This window comes from Malaya genurostris, chromosome 1 (genome assembly GCF_030247185.1).
Source record: "Malaya genurostris strain Urasoe2022 chromosome 1, Malgen_1.1, whole genome shotgun sequence".
Taxonomy (NCBI): Eukaryota; Metazoa; Arthropoda; class Insecta; order Diptera; family Culicidae; genus Malaya; species Malaya genurostris.
The window spans coordinates 79,009,289-79,031,642 of NC_080570.1; the positions used below are offsets into that span (position 1 = coordinate 79,009,289).

At 38.4% G+C, this 22,354-nt stretch overlaps 1 protein-coding gene across 2 annotated transcripts; it reads right to left on the reverse strand.

The window, feature by feature from the left end:
- Nucleotides 1-1,466: 1,466 nt before the first annotated feature.
- LOC131440566 (uncharacterized) lies at nt 1,467-20,959 on the reverse strand. Of its 2 annotated transcripts, none has more exons than XM_058611962.1 (4): nt 20,485-20,959; nt 6,325-6,759; nt 6,081-6,240; nt 1,467-2,033 (listed from the first exon to the last, which is right to left on the reverse strand). In XM_058611962.1, the coding sequence occupies exons 1-4, from the start codon at nt 20,606-20,608 to the stop codon at nt 1,904-1,906; spliced, it is 849 nt and encodes a 282-aa protein (XP_058467945.1). In that variant the 5' UTR covers nt 20,609-20,959; the 3' UTR covers nt 1,467-1,903. The 2 variants fall into 2 exon arrangements, with proteins under 2 accessions (XP_058467945.1, XP_058467944.1); XM_058611961.1 differs by having other exon boundaries at nt 20,470-20,937.
- Between the last annotated feature and the right edge of the window lie 1,395 nt (nt 20,960-22,354).

The following is a 22,354-nucleotide window of genomic DNA, read 5'->3' on the forward strand; positions in this document are numbered from 1 at the left end:
TCGTTAGATACAACAAGAGATATTCACGATCAAAAACTTATCACTCTCTCAGAGGGTAAATTTTGAAAAGGCACCCCACAATAAAGTAAGTCGTATTCACGACAATAATTCATTGAAAATGGGCAAATTTCAAATGACGACACAAAAATACAAAGTTAAGTTTCAATGGAAGAAATATTCTTTAAATCCTTTACAAAAATACTTTGACATCTTGCCGAGTAACCTTGTGGCAGTTAACCGCAACCATAACCGAGAAGAAATTATTTTTTTCAACATTTTTACGCTTTTACGCCAATAATGCTCCTTCTTTTTAGCCACGAGAATATTGGTGTAGAATCAGACATCTGGGAGGCATTGTATAAATTGGCGATCATCGGTACCACGTTTCAAAACTAGTCAATCTGAACAGTGGCTTTGGCATTCCCATCTTTCAGATCGTCAGCCATAGAATGAGCTTATTTAAGAATTTTATATGAGAAATATATTTGACGTCATCGATTTCCTTCTAGATACGTTAAGTATTCGGTCCTGTATCAATTTTTGCGTTCAGTTTAAAAAAATGTTTCGACATTTGTAGTCATAGGAATAATGGATCTTTCAATATGCAAATCATACGTAATTTGATATTTAAAGTGATTGCATATTAGGGTTGAATTGAATTGAATATCGTTTATTTTAAGTCAGCATAGTAGGGTTAATGCAATAGACATCTCATCATTAGAGTCGTCATGTTAATTTACGAACTAGTCGACTCGCAAACAACGAATTGTGGTAAAATTGAATGCAATGTTTAAGCTTCGATTGTAAGAAACAATACCGAAGAAAAAAAAATTACAAAGATCAGCCCCATGGGGTTGTTCGAGCCATTGATGTGGAACAAGGCAACCAAAATTTCTAATGATCTGTAATCAAACACTTTAATCAATCGTCACGCTTTTGAATCCGCAATTGCACGAGAGTCTTCTTATATTGATCTTGATTAGGAACCAACACCGAACATTGTTTGTTTTATAGCCGACGAAATTACACCAATATCCAAAATGTATGCAATTGTACAAAGGTACATACTTGCGATACGATTTTGATATTAAAAAAACTCTTCGCCAAGCTTGTGTTCAAGTTTTGTGTGCAAGTCAGCAATTTAGTTAATTTTATAGCGTTAAGTTTCTCTACCACTCTGCGATTTCGGTTGAAGCGATAAACTTTTTCTCATTGTCAATCGAGTTCATATTATATAAGTTAGAAATTAATCACACTCAAAATTTGAATACTGCTATCAATGTCACATAGTATTAGAATAAAATTCAAATAAATATCGATGCAGTTTTCTATTAAATTGATTCGATGTTTGTATTATTAGAAAGTTAATCAGCCGACATACAAATTTTATCTGTAATGAAAAAAAACGGATCGAAAAAGGACAACTATCGGTTCTAATCATACTCACATCTGTTATGTCTCACATCAATAATCAGCCAATCCATCTCTCTGTTATTATCAGCCCGATATGTGTTAAGGAATAAATGTTGATATATATGAACGAGTTTGTATCAGTTGGAAATTACTGCTAGACTGGTGGTAGAAATCAAATTATGTTTGATGATCAGTACACATATCATATGAAAGTTCTTTTTTTATATATCTATTCCCATATTGAAACTAGAATGTTTCTACGTATATTTTCGAAAACAAATAATTTAAATTATGGCAATAAAATTAATACAATAAATAACAATCATTCTATACATTTCACAGTATATCCGAACTTTGGTTCTTTCTTGCTTTTTGAGTACTGTTGTTGAAATCAATTACCTAAAACGATCTCGATTCTATGTTTTTTCCAAGTACAAATAACGTTTCTTATTGCATTTTTGCTTAAAAGATGTTAAAGAATACTTTTAAATCATTCACTTTCTTCAATTGCGCTATTGTCTCTTCCACGTTCCGAATTGTTATTCTCTATCAGGTTACTTGCCGTAGAATGCGGTTGATCTTCCTTTTTACTCACATTCCGAAAGAACATTTGAATGATACTGAAAAATAATATACGATATTATCAGCGATGTTACAACAAAACGATAAGGTAGGAATATTTTTTAAAAAGGTTGACGTTCCTTTTATTAATATTGCAGATTGTTTTAGAGAAAAACTGTAGGTTATTAACTGTTACAAAAAACTAACAAATTCTTTATATTTAAGGGTACAATAGCAATATAAACTAAAATGGGTCAAAATATATGAAATTTCTAGATATCTAGATTGAATCAGTTATGAACTTAGAAAGGAAAAGCTACACTAGCCAAGTCCATAACGTTTGCATTTCAAAACAATGACAAAAATAGCCGATTTTTCGTGGGTTGACGATCACCCGTACTGACGAAACTACCAATGCAGCATCAATCATAGTAACCCATGAGTCAGCAGACAAAATTTGAAAGCTCTATCAGACGAACTCTAACCGTGCCAAGAAGAACAGTGAAGCAACTCCGTCCAAAGAAGATAGTCAACTCAACTTTCTCGGCGAATCGTGACGTGGCAGTGGTGATGAACGACGAGATTTATCTCAACCTGGATGGCAACGACTGGCACTGTACTTCGTATTTTACGTCCCCACGAAGGAAGTGAGCTCCGAGGTGAAACTCATTTCACACACCAAGAACCAAGAAGGTGCTGCTGTGGCTGACAATCAGCGAGAAAGGGATGTCAACGTCGCTATTCTCTCTACCCCTGACTGATCGTGAACGGGGAGATATGTTATACCTTATGATAAAAAAAGAACCGAAATTTTATTAAAAAACGCAAAATTTCAATTTTTAATAAATTTCTTTATTATCGCCTTCAAAGTACTCTCCTCCTGCGGCAATACATGCATGCCAACGCTTGATCCAATTTTCCATACAAGTTTTATAGACCGCCGAAGGTATGGCCTTTAGTTCACGCAGCGAATTCTCTTTTATGGTCTATATGGTCTCAAAACGCGTTCCCCGCAATGGCAATTTGAGTCTGGGGAAGAGGAAAAAGTCGCACGGGGCCATATCTGGAGAGTACGGTGCTTGGTTGATGATATTGTTTGAGTTTTTGGCCAAAAACTGCGACACAACCAACGCTGTGTGAGCCGGCGCATTATCGTGGTGGTGGTCCAGCCGAGAAACGACGCGTTTCAAACCCAAAACATCAGTTAAAATGTGTTCGGCTGATCCATAAGAGATGCCCAACAACACAGCAATCTCTCTAATCGGTACAGAACGATTTTGCAACACGATTTGCTTCGCCGATTCAATGTTTTCTTCAGTAACAGATGTTGTTGGGCGGCCAGGGATCTCATCATGATTCAAGCTTGTACGACCAACTTGGAAGCGTTTTTACCACTCGTATGCCTGTGTTTTTCCTAGACACGATTCACCAAAGGCCTTTTCTAACATTTTCAACGTTTCGGAACACTTAAATCCATCTGCAACACAAAATTTGATGCACGCACGTTGTTTTAAATTTTCATCCATTATAAAAATCGCCACACGAAAATTTTTCAACTTCTTTGTATAGACGCCAAACAAAAACTAATCGTACGATATGCGTCAAAATTTGACAGAATGTGTATAAAAGTGTTGCCAACGTTGAGAGAGTAAAAGTTTACCGATTGGACAAGCGCGGGAATTTTAAAATGAAATCTTTTTTGATCATAAGGTATAATACGAAATGCCTACAGGAAGTTGCCTCGTTCATCAAAAAGTTCACGATTTTTTTCACGAACAATGGTCAAAAACAGGTACAAATCCCATAATAATGTCTGATAAATTCATCTAGTTTGCCGAGCTTATTAGTTTGTGTGCTTTTAAAATTTATTCGGTACTACTAGTCCCCCCTTTTCCCTTTCCAGTAGCAGCGAAAGTAGTGAAGAAAAACTTCAAAAGTAGAACTCACTTCGATTTCTCAGCGATGCTTGAACCGATTTTCACAAATCTTAGTTCAAATTAAAGCTCACATTGTCTCAAAAGCTACTGTGAAATTTCATCCGGATCAAAGCTTTAAACCGCCATATAGAATGACAATACAACACCGGTACGTGCAAAGTGGAAGAAGAAAACATAACACGAACGATGCGTGCTTTATTCTATTTCGTACACGCTATAAAAAAAACGAAATGGTTACGAATGCCTGCTACTGGTGTGGAATATTGGTAGACGGTGTTGCGGTTGAACAGCCGCTGAAAGTCATTGTATTGTATTTCAACGGTACAAAAGAAAAGGATTTTTACATAGAATTGTTACTGACGATGAAAATTATGTTCATTACGATAATCCAAAACGTCGGACAACGTATGTCTGGCCATGCATCATCATCGACGACCGTTCAGAATATTCATGACCTGAATATTATGCACTGTACATGGATGAGCCAGCTGAGTGTGGTGTATTATGAGCAACTGTAGCCGTGTGAAAACATCACGAGACACGATCACGAGATCTACCAACGACGATTGATGCGTTTGACCCAAGCATTGCAATAAAATAACGGCCACCGGTAAAATATACTTAGAATCACTCAAATGAGAAGTACGACCCCACAAGCCGTGTAGCACAGGCATTGCTTCTTCCAATTACTATTTGTTCCGATCGAAGCAGTTTGGCCCGGCAGACCAGCACTTCTCCGAATAGGATGGATAAAAAAATGGATCGATAGAATTTTTGAAAAGGATATCCGTGAATTGTCAGACAGATGGGAAAAGGTAGTGGATAGCATAAGTATATCCCTAATACATGATTCGGTTATTACCAATAGGACATCATTTGCTTCGGCAATCCAGTGATTTTTGTAGGGAAAATTGTAAACCTAATTGGCAGTTCGGGTTCCCAAACATGGTGTGTAAGTGTAATGAAGAAGTACCTACTTGCTTCTCGATCATCCTAGAATTATATAGAAGATATACCGGTATGAAATAAGCGTCTTTTTTGTTAAATTGAAACATTAAAGCACGCTTCTCTCAATAAATATTGGACGAAAACAACAAATTAAATTGATATAGTAATCTGTTAGTGTTAGTAGCGTCATATAATTCATACACTTCTTTCATTTACTTAAATTGAATTGTTAATATAATTCTCTAATGCATCTCCGAATCAAGATGACATCGTAAAAGAACACATATCCAGAGGGTGACGCCAATCGAGTATGCATAATTTCGTACTGAAACGTACATTCACCATGGCAGACGAAACATGCATGTATTTTCCCTCCCCAATTTTCGCGACAAAATTATTGATAGAACATTGTTGAAATTTAACATTTTATTTTATTTTCTTTGTATATCTAGGTTCTTTTCTGTTCACAAGTACTAATTATTAATCGTTGCTTGCTAAGTGATTGAATATGTTCTACAAAACAAATCAATATTGAACAATTGGAAATTTGCGTTACGGTATGGTAAAATAAACTTTTCCCTCTTGTTATTACAGCCTTTGATTGCTGTGGAATAGATAAAAAGCGAGTGGGTGATGTCAGAAACATAACCGGATTGACGTGAATACAAACAACATTAGCTCACTGAAACTGAGGCTGTGCCTTTATTCTTTTTTTTTTTTCAAAAATTGTGAATTTTCCTTGGCTTGGAGATAAACCTTGGAATGATGAATTCTAGTGAAGTTCTTTCACTATTGACTTTACTTTTCATTGAATTAAAACTCCTATTGCTGACTATCATTCTTTGATTACATTCACCGCACTATACGAGTAAGACTGTCGACACTACATTCATGTAGCGATCGATGCGACATTCATAACAATCATTTACAGTCTTAGGAACCCACTTGGGAATTTCATTTTAAATTGTCGCGTGAAGGGATCGTTTCCAGCACTGGCTTTTAGTCATTCATGTCACATTTTTGATTTTTTTAAATTTCTTATTTAGCAGAAACCATTCAATTTAAAAATCTGTACATCTTGCATGTTTATTGTATCCACAATCACTCATGAGTGTCTTTGAATATGAATATATGAATATGTTTCATTCAAATGTGGAATCCATAAGAATTGGAGATAAAAGAGCAATCATGAGTGTGATAGGTAATAAATTTTAAACTTACTTTTTTAGGGGATATTCCTCATCAATATAATCAAACATCCGTTTGGCTCGACAACTGAGCAGATTCTCGACAGGACAATAAAGCTCATTGTCAATGGTAAATGCCTCCATGGCTTTCAAAGCAAACCGTGTCACCTCATTAAGTCGGGAGTCGTAGTCATCTGTAATGGATACAGTTTTGTGATTATTCTATTCGTAATTCGAAGAAGTAACTTAGCAAAAAGGCCGTTATTTATTCCACTCACATCGCAAGCTATAACTTCGCCGACGGTAATCATCACCATTGTTATCACCACCACTATGGTCACCATCGCTTTCACTTGGCTTTAGTGTCGGAATAAAAAACAGCAGACATAGTAGAGCAATGAACTTCACAATTTTTTTGAATATTACTAGTTTGAGCAATATTTTGGCAAGTGTAAACCAACTGAATTTAAGTTTCAATTTGCTCAATAACCAGCTTTCCGGACTAAGATAAGGCATTCCGTTGCTAGCAGGTGCGAGTGTCCCGTAAACTGGCTGTGGAGGACCATATACAGGTTTGGGTGGCCCATAAGCAGCCTTCGGTGGGGTTCCGTACGATCCTGAAGGTGCACCATAGCTACTGGATGGGGCTAAACTATACTCGTATGACGTAGAAGGAATACTGCTGTAATCATCACGTGCTATCCGGACAAGCCCTAGAAATGTTCTCGAACATTAATTCGAATAATGGTGGAAAAGTAAAAATAAACAAATTACACAAACTGTAAAGATTATGAGGCATATTGTAACCGAATATATCGTATAAGTTTTGATGGATAATAAATGCTATATACAGAATGTTCCCCATCTTGTGGCCAAACATTTATCAAATAAGAATTTTATTAACATTTCTTTGACAACCAATCAGATTTTTTAGATACCGATGAGCTCCGTACTATATCTATCTCTATCTTCTCTTTCGTCGATTAATAGGTGAACAAATCTTGTATAAATGAGGTTTAAATATCTTCCGAGAATGTTACCTTGATGAACGAAAAGGGGAAAGTAGGAAATTGAGTTCATGTATGTCATACAACCAATCTTTTTTGACACATATCAAGCATAACGTAGAATCAAAATAATTTTTAAAAAAAACGTGCTTAATCCACCTAGCAGTGAGATGATACCTTTTTTTATCAATCCGCATGAGTTTTTTGCATGAATATTCTTCGGTGTTTTAGTTCTCATGAGATTGTTCTAATGACCGTCGTTTCAAGTGACAATTCAAAGTTCTATTCACTCATTACCCTGTAATATAATGCTCAAATTCGAAGGTATCATTATCTACATGTTCGAACTTGTTTTTTTATTCATACCAAACGTGTTTTACTCTGTGGACTATGTTTTACATAATACTATGACAGTACTAGCCTGTTTAACCCGTTTTACTCCAATTTAATTAATAAGTCGTATTGCTGGTTAAACTCTCTTTCACATATCGAAAGCAGGCTGACCGCGGTTAATGAGAATCAATTGATATTACGAAGAAAGACCTGAAAATAGGATTACAAATGAAAACAATGATCGCACGAATCTTGTTCTACCGAGAAAGTTTAACCAGAAATACGACTTTTGATATAAATTGGGTAAAACGGGTTAAGCAGGCTAGTACTGTCATTCCCATTGTGTTTAATTGGATCACAAATGTTTTACACGTATTATGAACCAATATTGATAGATCGCATTGGATCTGCTTTTGGATTGTAGATCATATTTCAACTAAATATTATAACTAGAAAAGAAATGGGGTAAAACGGTACAACGAGTTTTCTGCTGTCAATAAAACTATATGCAATCGATTTGTTAGACTTTTTTACATCGGAAACACTCTATTCGCTCTTCTGCAAGTTCTTCGGTTTGATGTTATATAGTTAAGCTTGAATACAATGCAGTATAAAAAGGGAACTGGGGTAAAATGAACATGATAGCGTTTCGCGCGGTCCTTCTAAATGCATGGAATCAATTTTACTGACCATTTTACACCAAAAAAGTACTTTGTGGTCAGCTGTATCATGCCTCCAAAAAAATCGTCGCGTTTTTGGTCCATTTTCCCCACTGTGCATTGTTTTGTAGCCGCACGAAAAGTGACCGCTGCATGAATTTTTTCACATCGGTTTGTTAACCTAGGCACCTACTTTCTATGGTATAAATTTCACGGTGTTTCGTGCAGCCAGCCAAAGTTATTCCAGATGGAAGTCGGGGGGAAAAAAAACGTTCTGCACACCTACTGTAATAATCAAACGTGGTCCACAATAATAACCGCTAAAACGTTGAAAATCGCTAAATCAACCGTGTATGATGGGCTCAAACGTTTCAGGGAGCGAAAGTGCGTAGATCGAATGCCTCATGGTGAGCGTCGTAGTGGGACATATGACCGCAAGATGAACCAGAAGCTGTTAAGAATCGTCAGAGCAAACCCTGGACTATCAGTTAATAAAATCGCACAATAATACGCTGCTGATCGCAGTACCTTTCGAAAAACTCGCTTGCGAGCAGGACATCGTTCTTATCGAGCCAGCAAGCAGCTAAACAGAACGTTGAAGCAAAGTTTCTTCACCAAAACTCAAGCTCGGAAATTGTACTACCAGGTTTTGACGAAATACCAAGGATGCCTATTCATCGACGACGAAACCTACACAGAAAAAATAATGAAATTAGATTGAAAATCATTATCGATGTACAAGTAAATTAGAATTCGTTGGTTTTTCAATCAATTTTACAACGTATTTTAATTTACACTTAGTTTTACTTTCAAATTATATTGAAAAGTAAAAATCTGAGAGGTAACATTATATTCAATTTCCTGCTTCAAATTTTATCGGTGTACGTCAAATAGGATTTCAGACAGCTTCATGGCCAAAAATTCTATATGGCGACGGCACGAGAAGATGTCCCTGCAAAGTTTAGATTCGTTTTTATGCACAAATTTACCAAAAACTGATGATTCGTGACGAATAAGACGATGGATTCGAATCTGAACAATGAAGAATGCCTGAAAAACCGCGTATCACCTTTCATTGAAGCCCATAAAGGTCCCGTGAAATTCTGGGCAGATTTAATGAGTTGCAACTACAGCTGGAAAATCAGCTTTATTTTATCAGCGACATTATTTCTCAACGCATTCAATCAGCTCCATTGTTATCTCAATTAAATTTTTATATACCTAGTCGTCAACTACGTTCCAGGAAATTAATTTTAGAAATACATGCTAGAACAAATTATGCAAAATACAGTCCAATAAATCGAATAATGCGCCATTTCAATCAATACTGCGAACATCTTGACCTTACTATGTCAAAAAATCAAATAAAATCTCAGCTTTGTGGTCCCATAGAACTATGCACAAATTTTGACACAGCATGCTAAGTATCAAAAAATATCTACAGGCAGGCCCGGCAGATAGTATGGGTAGTTTTTTTTTTTTTTTGTTTCAATTATAGAGGCTTTAACATCTTAGGTCATTCGCCTCTTCGGATCAGAAAATCTTTCTGACCCTATGTGCGGGGTTGGGAATCGAACCCAGGCGGGCTGCGTGAAAGGCATCGACTATCCCATCACGCTATACCCGTCCCCCGTATGGGTAGTTGTGCCCACTCGAAAATTTCCGACTCGGAATCCTAAAGAAGAAATAGGACTGATAAGGGTTTAATGACAATTCCATATTCGTATACAAGGAAAAAAATCTTTCAATCCGCCCACTTCTAACTACCTCTATCGTAACGGAGGAAAATGACTCGTAAGTAGAAGGAAGATTTTCATAAAAACTTTCGGCATATCACATCATGCAATATATGTATTTACTAATATAAGGCTACACATGATACTGACAATATCTGCAATTCCAAAATTTAAAATAAATTTTGGAATCTAATTATCAAAAGCTGCTCAGGAGAAGCGCATTGCTCTGCCTGAGTGGAAAGATTAGATCATAAAAGTGCGGGTGTGTAATGTCAGAGACATAACTGGATGTCGTGAATACGAATAAAACTGACGCGATTTCTTTACACTTTCGAATTCGAATTGATAGTTGATCGATTGTGTGAATTGTGAAACTTTCCCCATTTTCTCTACTAAAATTTTCAACGATTTTTGACGTCGATCATCTCATTTCGGATCCGCATATTTCATTGAAAGAAACTATCAAGATGCTGTACAGGATTCATTTCTGTCTTTTAGAAGGCCCAAATTGTGGATTTCACTACGATATTTAGCACAGTTCGGAACATTTATCTCAAACGATTTTCGCACAGCGAAAAGTGCACGAAGCAAATCAAATTATTTTGGATTTTCACTACACTGATGATTTCTACCTTCGATATGCAAAGAAGTAATCTTAATAGTTCTTTAGATAACATTGAGAGCCATTAGAACGGCTGATTTTATATAATGCTGTACACTTTTCGATTCTTGTTTTCTTTCTCTCCAATGAAAAGCACCAGCAGCTGATGCAATCGTTCTTGCTTGAATTGAAACTAGCTTTGCGAACAAACCGACACATTCGCTGGCAGTGTCAAATGATGCGAAACTGGTTTAATGCGTCTTCTCGCCTTGACGACCGGAAGGCAAATGAGAGCTACGACCTGAGCGTTTGAGGTTTTTAACCACGCAGAAGGTACGCTCTCAGCAGCCCTGCGCCTTTTCGACGTCTGCTTTCATCCAACGCACAAAAAGAAATGATCGACTTTCGTTTTTTTTCGCAGTTTAATTGTGTTTATTTAATAGTTTATGTGTTTTACATTAATTTTGTACATATCAAGTGTTTCAGCCTGATGGCTCTTCATCTTTAATTTTTCTTCTTACAGTAATTTGTACCGATGTGAATTTTTCAATAAGTTGTAATTTACATTGCAAAGCTTGAACTTTCGTTTGTTTTAATTATTATAAAATCCTACCTACTTATGTCTAACCCTAACCTAATACATTCAAAGTTTGAATTATACCAATTTCTGAGGCTGAGCACCTCTCTCCAAATTTTCTGCACTGATGTTCAAATTTTGTGTCTAGGGTATCCAGGGAAGCCAGTTCATGTACCTCCGTGGTTCTCGTCCGAGGGGGCAGTTTAAGGATCATTTTCAAGATTTTATTTTGAACTCGCTGGAGCTTTAGCTTGTGTGTTCGAGCACAACCCCGCCAAACGGGGACTGCGTATTCGATTGCGGGGTAGATGATTTGTTTGTAGACAGCCATCCGATTCTTCAGGCACAGTTTTGATGTTCTACATATCAACGGGTACAGAGACCTGATGAGTATGTTACATTTGGTGATAATTTTTTCAACATGTGACCTGAAGATCAGATGTCTGTCATACGTTAGTCCTAGATAGACCACTTCGTCGGACCACTGCACGTCAGCGCCACCGAACCGAATTCTGCATTCGTCAGACGGAACAAGTCTAGTCGATCTCGAATGCGGAAACAGGATGACCTGAGTTTTCGCCGCATTGATTACAATTTTCCAGTTGGTGAAATATTCATTTAGAGCATCCAAACCCCTCTGCAATTTGTTCTTCAGAATACTGACGACTCGTCCATCATAAAGGATGGCCGTATCGTCAGCAAACTGTGACAAGACACCACCCCCCGGAAGAGGTGGGATGTTTGATGTGAAAATGTTATACAGGATGGGACCCAGGATACTTCCTTGGGGCACACCTGCAGGGATGGAAAATTTGTCCGATTGAACATTTTGCAGAGAAACCTGAAAAGCTCTATTTGAAAGGTAATTTTTGATGATCTTGATAAGATACATCGGAAAATTGTATCGATGCAGCTTGAACACCAGTCCATCGTGCCACACGTTGTCGAACGCTTTTTCGATGTCCAAAATCGCCATTGCTGTCGACTTGGACACCGACTTATTCCGTCGAATGATGTTGGTAACTCTCGTGAGTTGATGAATGGTAGATCTTCCTTTCCGGAACCCAAACTGTTCCTCCAGGAAGACACCATGTTGATCGGCGAATGCAAGAATTCGGCTTTGAATTGATTTCTCAAACAGCTTAGACAGGGCAGAGAGTAAGCTGATGGGTCGATAGCCTTTGGATAGGGAAGGATCTTTCCCCGGTTTCAGTACTGGGATGACTTTAGCTAACTTCCACATTGAAGGGAAGTAGCCAAGGTCCCAGCACCGGTTGAATATTTTTGCAATAAAGTCAAAAGAGCGGAAACTCAATTGCTTTAGTTCGATGTTGAAAATGTTGTCGAAACCGGGGGCCTTCATGTTTTTGGACTTTTTCACAAAAGCCATCAACTCATCTGCAGTAACTTTCGTTTCTTCTGGGACTAAGCTGTCTGATAGCTCAATCTCGGCCACGCCATCGGCAACGGCCCTTTCGTGTGGACTAACAATGTTGAGTCCCAGATTATGTGAACACACAAACTGCCGCCCCAGTTCGTTAGCCTTCTCGGCAGGTGTTACTAAAATGATTCCCTCATCCGCGCCCTCAGGCGGAACCAGTGGAGGGATTGGTTTTGGTTTTTTGTTCAACACCTTCCCCATCGACCAGAACGGTTTCGAATGGGGAAGGATTTGTTGAATTTTTTGTTCAAAATTTTTATTTTTAATTTCCACCAACCTTCCCTGGATAACCCTAGCTAAGTTGGTGTAGGTGGTCTTTTTATCAAGACCACCTGTACGTTGATACTGTCTCCGGTAAATATTCCGGAGACGAATAAGCTGTTTAGTTGTGCAGTCAATTTGGAGAGAAGTACTCACCCTCTGAACTGTTGGTACTGATGTTTCTCTGGCGATCGTGATTGCCTCCTGGATGTTTCTAATGGCCATGTCGATTTCCACCGGAGTGTCCAGTGGCATATCGACATTGATGTTCTCTTCGGCTAGTTGCTGGAAAAGTGGCCAGTTTGCCCGGTGGTAGTTGTTTCTGCGAACGGTTGGTGATGACACTGGTGCTGTTCCGAAGGACAAAACCACTGGATAGTGGTCTGATGACAGTTCACTGAAGACGGCCGGAACGTTGTCTATGCTGATGTTGCTGATGAAAATGTCTAGAACGGAATGGACTCCCGATCTAGACAGTCTCGTTGGAGAATCCGGTGCCAGGATGTTGTACTGGCCTGCTTCCTGGTGTTCGGCGAGGACGACACCGTTCCGGTTCCGCCTTCTGTTGCCCCATCTTTCGAGGCGCGCATTCATGTCACCACCGATGATGTACTTGGCCTGCCGTCGGGTGAGCGTTGACAGATCGTTGTGTAGTATTGCAGTAGTACCATCCCGGGTGCTGGATTGCTTGGGACAGTATACTGCAATGATGTTGATGGGGCCTCTCGTGCTCTGGATCTCTACTTCGACGGCCTCCAGTAGTCGCAGTTTGAATGCTGGTAGGATCTTGTGCTTGATGTTCCTCTTGATGGCGATGGCAACTCCTCCTCCACTAGAAGTTGCCCTATCAAGCCGATGAATGCGATGTTCTGGGAGATACACCGAGATGTTTGGTTTTAGGTGTGTCTCCGTGATGATGGCTATATCAATTTCCTTCTCGTGAAGGAACTCGTTCAGCTCGATGGTCTTGCTCCTTAGTGAGCAAGCGTTCCAGTTTAGCAAATTTATTACTTCACAGGGAATATTCAATAATAAATTTGCCAAGAATATTTATTTGCTCGAACCGTGTTTTACAGCTCCTAAGTTTGGTTGTCATCGTTTCGAAGATGGTGAATAACTGTTCGGCAGTGAAGAGGTCCTTATTAATTGGCCCTTTATTGCGGTTGCCCCATCCAGGTGGAGGAAGTGAGGATGGGCCCGGTTCAGTTCGTGTGCCTCCGCCGGAATTTCCCGGTAGGGGTGGGAAGTTTTCGTTATCCATCTTAGGAGCTGTTTTTCGATTCGGTTGTTTACGGGTGGAAGCTTGCTGCCGAATCTTCAGGAACTCCGTTCGTTTCGGGCACGATTTACTCGTAGCGGGATGTCCACCTCCGCAGTTGGCGCACTTCGGTTCTGCAGCTTCTTCTGCGAGGCATTCTCCTGTGTTGTGAGCCCCGGCACATTTCAAACAGCGACTTTTGATGTGACAGTTTCTGGCACCATGACCATATTGAAGACAGTTTGTGCACTGTGTTCCTTCACGATGAACTGGTTTATACTTGTCCCATTCTATTACGATGTGGAATAGCGTTTTAATTGCCTTCAATTGGCTCATGGTTGCGGAGCCCTTCTCTAGATGGATTAAATAGAGTTGGTCACGGTATTTGTGTTCTTTATTGTGTCTTCTCATTTTGTAGACGGTAATTGGCTTTAACTTAGCCTCCAACAGTGCCAGTTTCAGCTCCTCCTCCAACATGTCCGGCAGTCCGCGAAGAACCACTTTCATCGGTTTGTTAGCAGCAATATCATGCGTAAAAAATTGCGCCTTTGTTTGTTTTAAATAACACTCTACTGCCTTGTAGTGGTTTATTGTCGGTACAACAATTTTGTACCCATCCGAGCATAAGCGAATTGTTGCTTGTAAACCTTTGCTTATCAAGGTGTTAAAATCCGATCGGAGGGTCGGCGGGAATCCTTTAATGTAAAAGGGCGGTAATTTTTCCTTCTTCTCTACCCCCTCTTCCGGGAGTAACGCGTACGGATTGTTTCCAAGCAGCTTCTTGGCACTACTGTCGTCAGTTTTCCCATCATTGGGACGTTTTTTCGAATGGCCGTTAGAAAGCCCTTTTTTACCCATATCGGGTTCCACAGCTTCGCGAGACAACGCGACAACAACTACAACGAATTAACGGTTAAAGAAAAACTTGTGGTGATAAGACCGGGAAAAGCACGTCCGAACGTAACGGTGGTTCGATCGAGAATGATCGACTTTCGACCACGGTTCCCCTTTTATAACGTTTAGTTGAAGATATGTGTCTGACTACCTCAAAATCGTCGTCCTTGCGCGAAAAACCCAAGCAAAAGTAAAGTGTTTTCCGCGTTGTTTCAAAATTTTGAGAAAACTTAATTTTGGAGTTGTTTGTGGTTATCTCGCACTGTTCAAAATATTATCCTAAACTCCTGATCATATTTTTGATAAAATAGTGAAAGAATTATGTTACTGCCATTAATACAAGTCGAGATATTCACGATTAAGTTCTGCCCATTCTTCCATATAACTAATTTTGAAAAGGCGCCCCATAGTAAAGTAAGTCGTATTCACGACAATATACAAGATCCATTTGATGCTTATTGATTACTTGGGTGTACTATAAAAACTCTAATTCGAATAAAATCTCTGAGGAACCTCGGCGAATAACAAAACGGTTAAAGAGTAATCTCTGAGTACTATAGAAGTAAAGTACACATAGTTGGTGCAGTTTTTTCATGACCGTTCTGTGGACACGAAAATCGACAGCACCATATCAGCTATTGCACTTCAATATGCTGATTAAAATTTTCGATCGTGTGGAGATATTCAACAAAGACTTAACACATAGATCAATAAGTCCAGAGACTAACAATAGAAGCAATATTTTTTTTGCAATATTTTTTTTTATTCATCAACATAATCACCTTTTAGGGTGATACAATGGTTCCAACGTTTTTCCAATTTTTCAATACCATGTTTATAAAAAAAATTATCTTTCCCTTCAAAATAAATTTCAGTTTCAGCGATGACCTCCTCATTTGAGCCAAATCTTTTCCCCTGGAGCATATTTCTAAGATCAGCAAAGAGCCAGTAATCACTGGGGGCTAAATCTGGCGAGTATGGGGGGTGGGGAAGCAGATCAAAGCCCAATTCGTACAATTTCGCCATTGTTTTCATCGACTTGTGGCAGGGTGCATTTTGTTCTATCGAAAGCAATCGCGGCACCCACTTGGAAAAAACCTTTTTCATGCTCAATTTTGCATGAAGGATAGTAAATACACTTCCATATGATATCTGTATCATCTCAGCAATCTCACGGAGCTTCACATTACGAACTTTCATTATAATTTTTGTCACTTCACTCACATTTTCCGGTGTAACGGCTTCCACAGGTCTACCCGAGCGCTCCGCGTCATTTAACCATTAAAAAACCATGTTTTATCAAAACACGAAACTCGGTTTTTTCCATTTTTTAAACAAACTACAAAACGACTTTACTACAACCTCGATAACTCAGCTGTTTCGACTTAAAATTTTGACCCGTTTCAAGCAAAGGTTAGTACTCTAGAAAGACGTGGTTACTGGTTTACTACGAGCGCCATCTCTGCTTTAGTCTCGGGACTTATTGATCCATGTGTTACAAGGTCTGTTCTTTGCGTCATCGAATCGCATGAAAAAATAGAAGCAGTTTCCGACGTTCTTAACGTTTCACGCGATTCTACATTTGATGAAATTTGGAACAAGAGCATTCAAGCTGTTACTGACTTTAAATCAATCGAGCCTAGAATTCCGCGTCGTCGAAAAATTTCAAAACGTTTCAAGCAAGAAAAAGCTAAGAACTTTGAATTTAAAAAACCAATAGATTTTTATATCAAATATAACTGAAATTTTTGATCAATTGGTTTCGACACTTAAAAGTCGATTCGAAGATGATTCTGCGCGATTTCGCCAACTATTGGAAAGATTTGCATTTGGTCAGCCAGCAGATGTCGATGAAACTGGGAAGTTTCATGAGAACGATTTTTTTTATTTAAAAGATATTTTCATTCAGGCCTATTTGCGTACAAACTTTACGTGGCCGAATTAGCCGATTTTTTAAATAAACAATTTTTTGAAGTGGATCTCGTTGTCACTCTTTTTCTAGGAGGAGAAGAGCTTCCATTTCCCTCCTGCGAGGGTTGAGGGGCACTTTGTTCGTGGCTCGTCTCGTCCTCCATTGCCGCATCGGTGGTTTTGTTGTTGATTTCCGTCTTCTTTTCGTTTTCCTTGTTGTTCGCAGTCTTGAGCTCGTTGCTAGTTACTTTAGATGCGCCTTGTTGTACATTGGTTGCAGTTGTTGGTTGGTTTGATGGTGAAACAGGAGTACTACGCTCACTAGTTTTCGTTGTTGAACGGTTGACCTTGTCTTTGGTTGAAGATGTTCTTTTCGCAGTTTCAGTGCAAGGTTTCCCGTAGTGTGCAGGTTGTTCACAAAACTGACATGTAACCAGCTGATTTTCATAGGTAAACAGAGTTTTACACGGATGTGTCCCACCTTGACCACAAATGATGTATGATGGAATTGCCTTACGTAGTTGCATACGTACCACTCGTACGCCATTCCGGATGCCGGGGAAAAATTCCGCCATAGGGTAAAGTGTTATAATATGCCCCCTTAAGAAAACATTGAGATATTTCCAAGTGTATTGATATATTTTCCTCGAGAATGTAAGTATTTCATTGCAATACGGGTGAGGAACATAATTTTCAATGACTCCAATAGAAAAGATGAGAATTGATTGATATAAACACATTTTCCAAAACGGTCACATTCTTAGTTTTTTTCGCTCGCCTCAGACATAATGCCCCAGCAGTCGTAAACTATGTCTCACAACAAATCAGTGGCATAACACACAACAAAAGACATTTTATCCCACAACAATGATGCATTATGCTTCTTGAAATGTCCATAAAGTTACTGTTTTGAGATAATCAGTATGTCAAAGAAATGGCGGATAAAACATCTATTTAGTCAAAGCAAAACTTTACATCGAAAAGCTGCCAAATGAAATTTTTAGTTTTTTCATACTTTTCTGCTAACGACAATTACCAAACTTGCATAGCAGAAAGATCCTACGAAAAAATAGTGTTAGTGATAAAACTTTGGTTCAGAAAAGTCTTCAATGCTTAAAAAATGAAAGGGGGCATTTTGGCTAGCAGGGGCGCTTTATAAGACTTTCCCCTACTTCTCGTTCGATGGAAAGAACTTCACCGTACTGCGACATGATTTCCCGAACGCACTGATCGCTGGTCTGCGGGGGAAGGTCATGCACGCGTACTTGTATGGCATTGTCCACCATGTGCACAGGAATTTTGTATTTAATGTTGTCACACTCAACGCTGTGCACCTCGTTGTTAACCGAAGCGAATGCAAGTGCATCGCTTTCACGTTTAAACATAATGCACACACAGTTAGACGCCTTGTTGAATTGAATCTCACTTACATTATTAGCGTCTAGATGCATTCGTTCTTTAAGTAAGATTTCAATTTCATTTGCTGCTGGTCTAACTTTGCAACGCTTGAAATCTATACAGATTGAATTCGGTCTTGCAGGCCAAGTTTCAGGCTTTGTTAAATCATATTTGACCATTCCGTACACTCTTTTGTTCACTGCACTGTATTGTCTTTGTTTCCTTTGGTTCGACAGCAAACGATTTTCGACTGTGTTGGCTGAGATACGAGCACGAACTGATGAGAACGATTTTGACAAGGAAAGGTTACTCAGTGAAAGAGAAACGTTTTTGCAACTACAAAAATAACAAAATGAACAGGCAAATAGGCTGAGGGAAGTTTTGGAATTATGAAATATATAAATGGATAAGAGGACTTATTCCAGAGTTTGTGCGTTTCGTTTATTTACTTGTGGCAGTACCAGGATCATCTTGTTCGAATACACGAAATTCTTCGCAAGGTTAAAAACCTACTCAGGATCAACAATGTTACAAGATAGACTCAATAACGTTGCTATGTTACATTGATAGATCACGCGTGAATCGTGTCTTGTGCTATTGTCAAACTGGTTCAGTTTGGTCTATAATTTAATCATGAATCGTACTTTGGTCTATAATTTAGTCATTAATGGGCGCTGGCAAAGTTGAAGGAAGATCCACCTTTTTATCGAAAAATTGTGTTCAGCGACGAAGCTCATTCCTGGTTGAATGGATACGTCAACAAGCAAAATTGCCGCATCTGGAGTGAAGAGCAGCCAGAAGCATTGCAAGAGCTACCAATGCATCACAAAAAATCACTGTTTGGTGTGGATTATGGGCCGGTAACATTATCCGTAAAAACCGGCCGATATGTTTTAGAGAGTGTGCCAAAATCAGACTCTGCGCATGAGCCATTTAAAACCGAGCCGCGGCCAATACTTGCATGAAATCATCTTCAAACATTAAATTATATTTATCTGTCTATCGATTCCAATAAATTTCATGAACTTTCTCATTTTTTTCTGTTCTTTTTAAATGTATACCTCTTAAAAAATCACCTTTTATATAGCGACAAAACCGACAAACTCGATTTAGAAAAAATATTAGAAGATTTGGTTTTGCGAAAAAGAAAGCGCAACTCTGTGTTTGCATTGCGCAAAGGATATTTTGTATACATCCATATAATCTTCTACATGCTGTGATAAATCAATGACAATACTACTTGTATATTCCTTTCCATTCATGAACTACAGAAATGGCGAAGGGGGCACTCGCCCCGGGCGCAACGTTTTTAGGGGGGCGGCAAACTAATCCGTGGAATTTTTTTTTTTTTTGCTCGCCCAAGTCATCTTCTCGGAGATGGACTTCAGCTTTGTTTTTATTTTTGCTCACTAAATCAACGAGGGGGGCGGCAAATCGCTTATTTTGCCCCGGGCTCCAAATTCCCTCGATACGCCACTGACAAAATTAATGTAATGCCAAGACTTAGATTTGCCTGTACAGGGCTTCACAATTTTTTAACGGCCAGCTTCACGATTTATTAACGGTCAGCAAGTCGCAACTCAACTGAAACCCCTAAGTATACAAAGAAACATTGATTGCCCATGTATACACTCATAGCAAAACGAAACTTTCCTCAAAACAATAAAACACAAAAAGATTTCTAGGGTTTAATCGTCGACCTGACTTAATCTTCATACGTCCGGAGTCTAGCAGCTTCTTTTCACAGTCGGTCGAGGCCCACAAATATGGCAACACTATGAATGCTGTACTGTCATATTGGAATGATTATTATTATATCTCGGTTAATTTTTCAAAAGGGCGTATAAGACAGTGACAGTTTCTCTTTGTTTACTTTCTCTTCTATTAATTACCAAGCGGTTTCCACGTTTATCACTCAACTCGTTGCATGAAATGATACCCGAAACTTTCAACTTTCAAACAGAATAGTGACATCAAAGAAAATCTTTTTAATCACATCACAATAATCGAAAGAGAGAGTGATTAAAGAGAAACTGTCACTTGCTTATACGCCCTAATGAAAAATCAACCGAGATATTAATGTCGTTTATTGATACTCGGCTTTGACTGGTACGGTTTCACTACAAGCAACCAAACCATTCTGCAGAACGCTGCACCAGAATTCATCGGTTAGACTTTTTGTTGGTTTCATTTTACTGTCGAGAACGGCAAACTTATATTCGTTTAAAAACAATGAAATTTGGATCTGAAAAACATTGACACTATGTCCGGGGCAGAAATTCGAGTCCCAGTCGATGTCCGATCTTAATTGAACAAAAATCTTGAAACTTAGTAAACTATCACATACCGTTTCCTTTATTACCGTTGATTTTGTATGAGTTCTGCAACGCAGCCAAATATGAGTCTTTTGTAGCCTTGGTTTTTTCGCCAGCTACGAGCCATGCGAGCGTTAGAATAATTGGTATAGCACCTTTTAACAAGCACATATTCTAGAAATTTTCAGTAAATACGCAAAAAAACATAAACTGAGTTAAAATTGATTACCGATTTCATCCGTGTCGGAGGAGGGTGAATGAGCTACTGAATATCAGTATGTCTTCAATCATTAATTTGAAAACCTTACTTAGCTTCTGTTCATCAATTCAAATTGAAATGTGTAACTGCAATGTATTCATGGACTAAAGGCTTCTTCCACCTATTGTTTCCTCCATGCTCCCGAATCTTCTTTGTATCTTACTCGTCGTTCGTTAGCAATGGAGTCAATCGGTAGCTTACGATGAAAGGTGTGCGGGTGAACAGTGCAGACTCGAATTTAAAACAACATTCAACTATGGTAAGCAATGATTTTGTCCTCATACAAAGTGAATGACCCACACTGTACTGAATTCCGGAACAGATAGAATCGCAATAGGGGGAGAAATTTTCAAAGTAGGTGAAGCTTTTGAAAGCACCACGATGAATATAAAATATAACAATGTGGCGTGCGTGCGTAAAATACTTATGTGAATAATCACATGTTGAACCAAATATTTTCGTTACGGCTATAAGTTGCCGGTGACATCGAACCGAATACTTTCCATTTCGCGAAGTTCATTAAGCATTATAACCCACCAAGTCTCGGATCCAGTAACTAACATGCAAAACGGTGTGATCTCGAGCATTTGAGTTTGAATTTCAAAGCGGTGTTTCGAAAAAAAATTGAAAATTATGTTTAAATATGCTTTAAAAATAATGTTATACATGACGTAATCAAATGCATTCCCTGTTTTCTTACAAGCTTTGTAAATAAATGTATTCAACTTCACTTCGGCACTAACAAGCAATATCACAGATTAATATCTGAATTTGAAGCGAATGCAGCGATTTTCTTCTTATCCATTGAGCCAATTAATCAAACTGAAACAACAGGACTCACTCTAACCAATGGTTTTAGTATATGGGATGAAAAGTGGAACTGTGATGAATGGGGATAACGTTACATTATATGTCTGGTACGCGCACGCGATAATTGGAAATAGGCCAATCAAGTGAGCATAACAGGATGCTCAAAATTATAACTGATCTTGATGTTTATATTTCAATAAGTATAGATTTTTTTTTTGAATATCCATGAAAAGCGTACAAAAACTTTTATCGATTATGTTTTCGATTTTTCACACAAGTAACGATATGCTTCTATAAAGAGCGCTAGCGCAGTAACAAACACATTTTGCTATTTTACTTTTTTTTTCACTTCAAAACTCAATTAGCTAAAGTTGAGCCCGAAGGAAAATATGATATATCATTCTACTCAGTTCGTTGAGTTCTTCAATCTTTTCTTAGATATTATTAAACTGATTTTCACACGCTCGGATTCAAATAAATGATTGAATTCTTTAAATTTATTGGGATTCGATTTTTGTATTCGAAATTTCAAGCCATTATTTACAGCAACGCTGAAAAAAAACGTAAACTCACATTATAACCATAGTTTCACCAGACTCCGGAAGCGATCAAAAACTCTTTAAAACTCATATAGGTTTTTCTTGAATCCTCGTTGCACGTTGTACTATTTCGGTTCTAATAATCCTCACTATCAAATCGACATTGCACGCATCGAAACTATCCAGCGTAAATTTGTTAGATTCGCTCTGCGCAATTTACCTTGGAGGGATCCCACTAATCTTCCTAGCTACAAAGATCGTTGTAAGCTTATTGACCTGGATCTGCTATCTGTTCGTAGGAATGCCGCC

Coding starts and splice junctions, on each gene's coding strand:
- LOC131440566 (XM_058611961.1), bottom strand. CDS start 20,608: ATGTGCTTGTTAAAAGGTGCTATACCAATTATTCTAACGCTCGCATGG. Junction 6,760..20,469: donor CAACGGTAATAAAGGAAACG/GTATGTGATAGT, acceptor GAACATTTCTAG/GGCTTGTCCGGATAGCACGT. Junction 6,241..6,324: donor GCGAAGTTATAGCTTGCGAT/GTGAGTGGAATA, acceptor TATCCATTACAG/ATGACTACGACTCCCGACTT.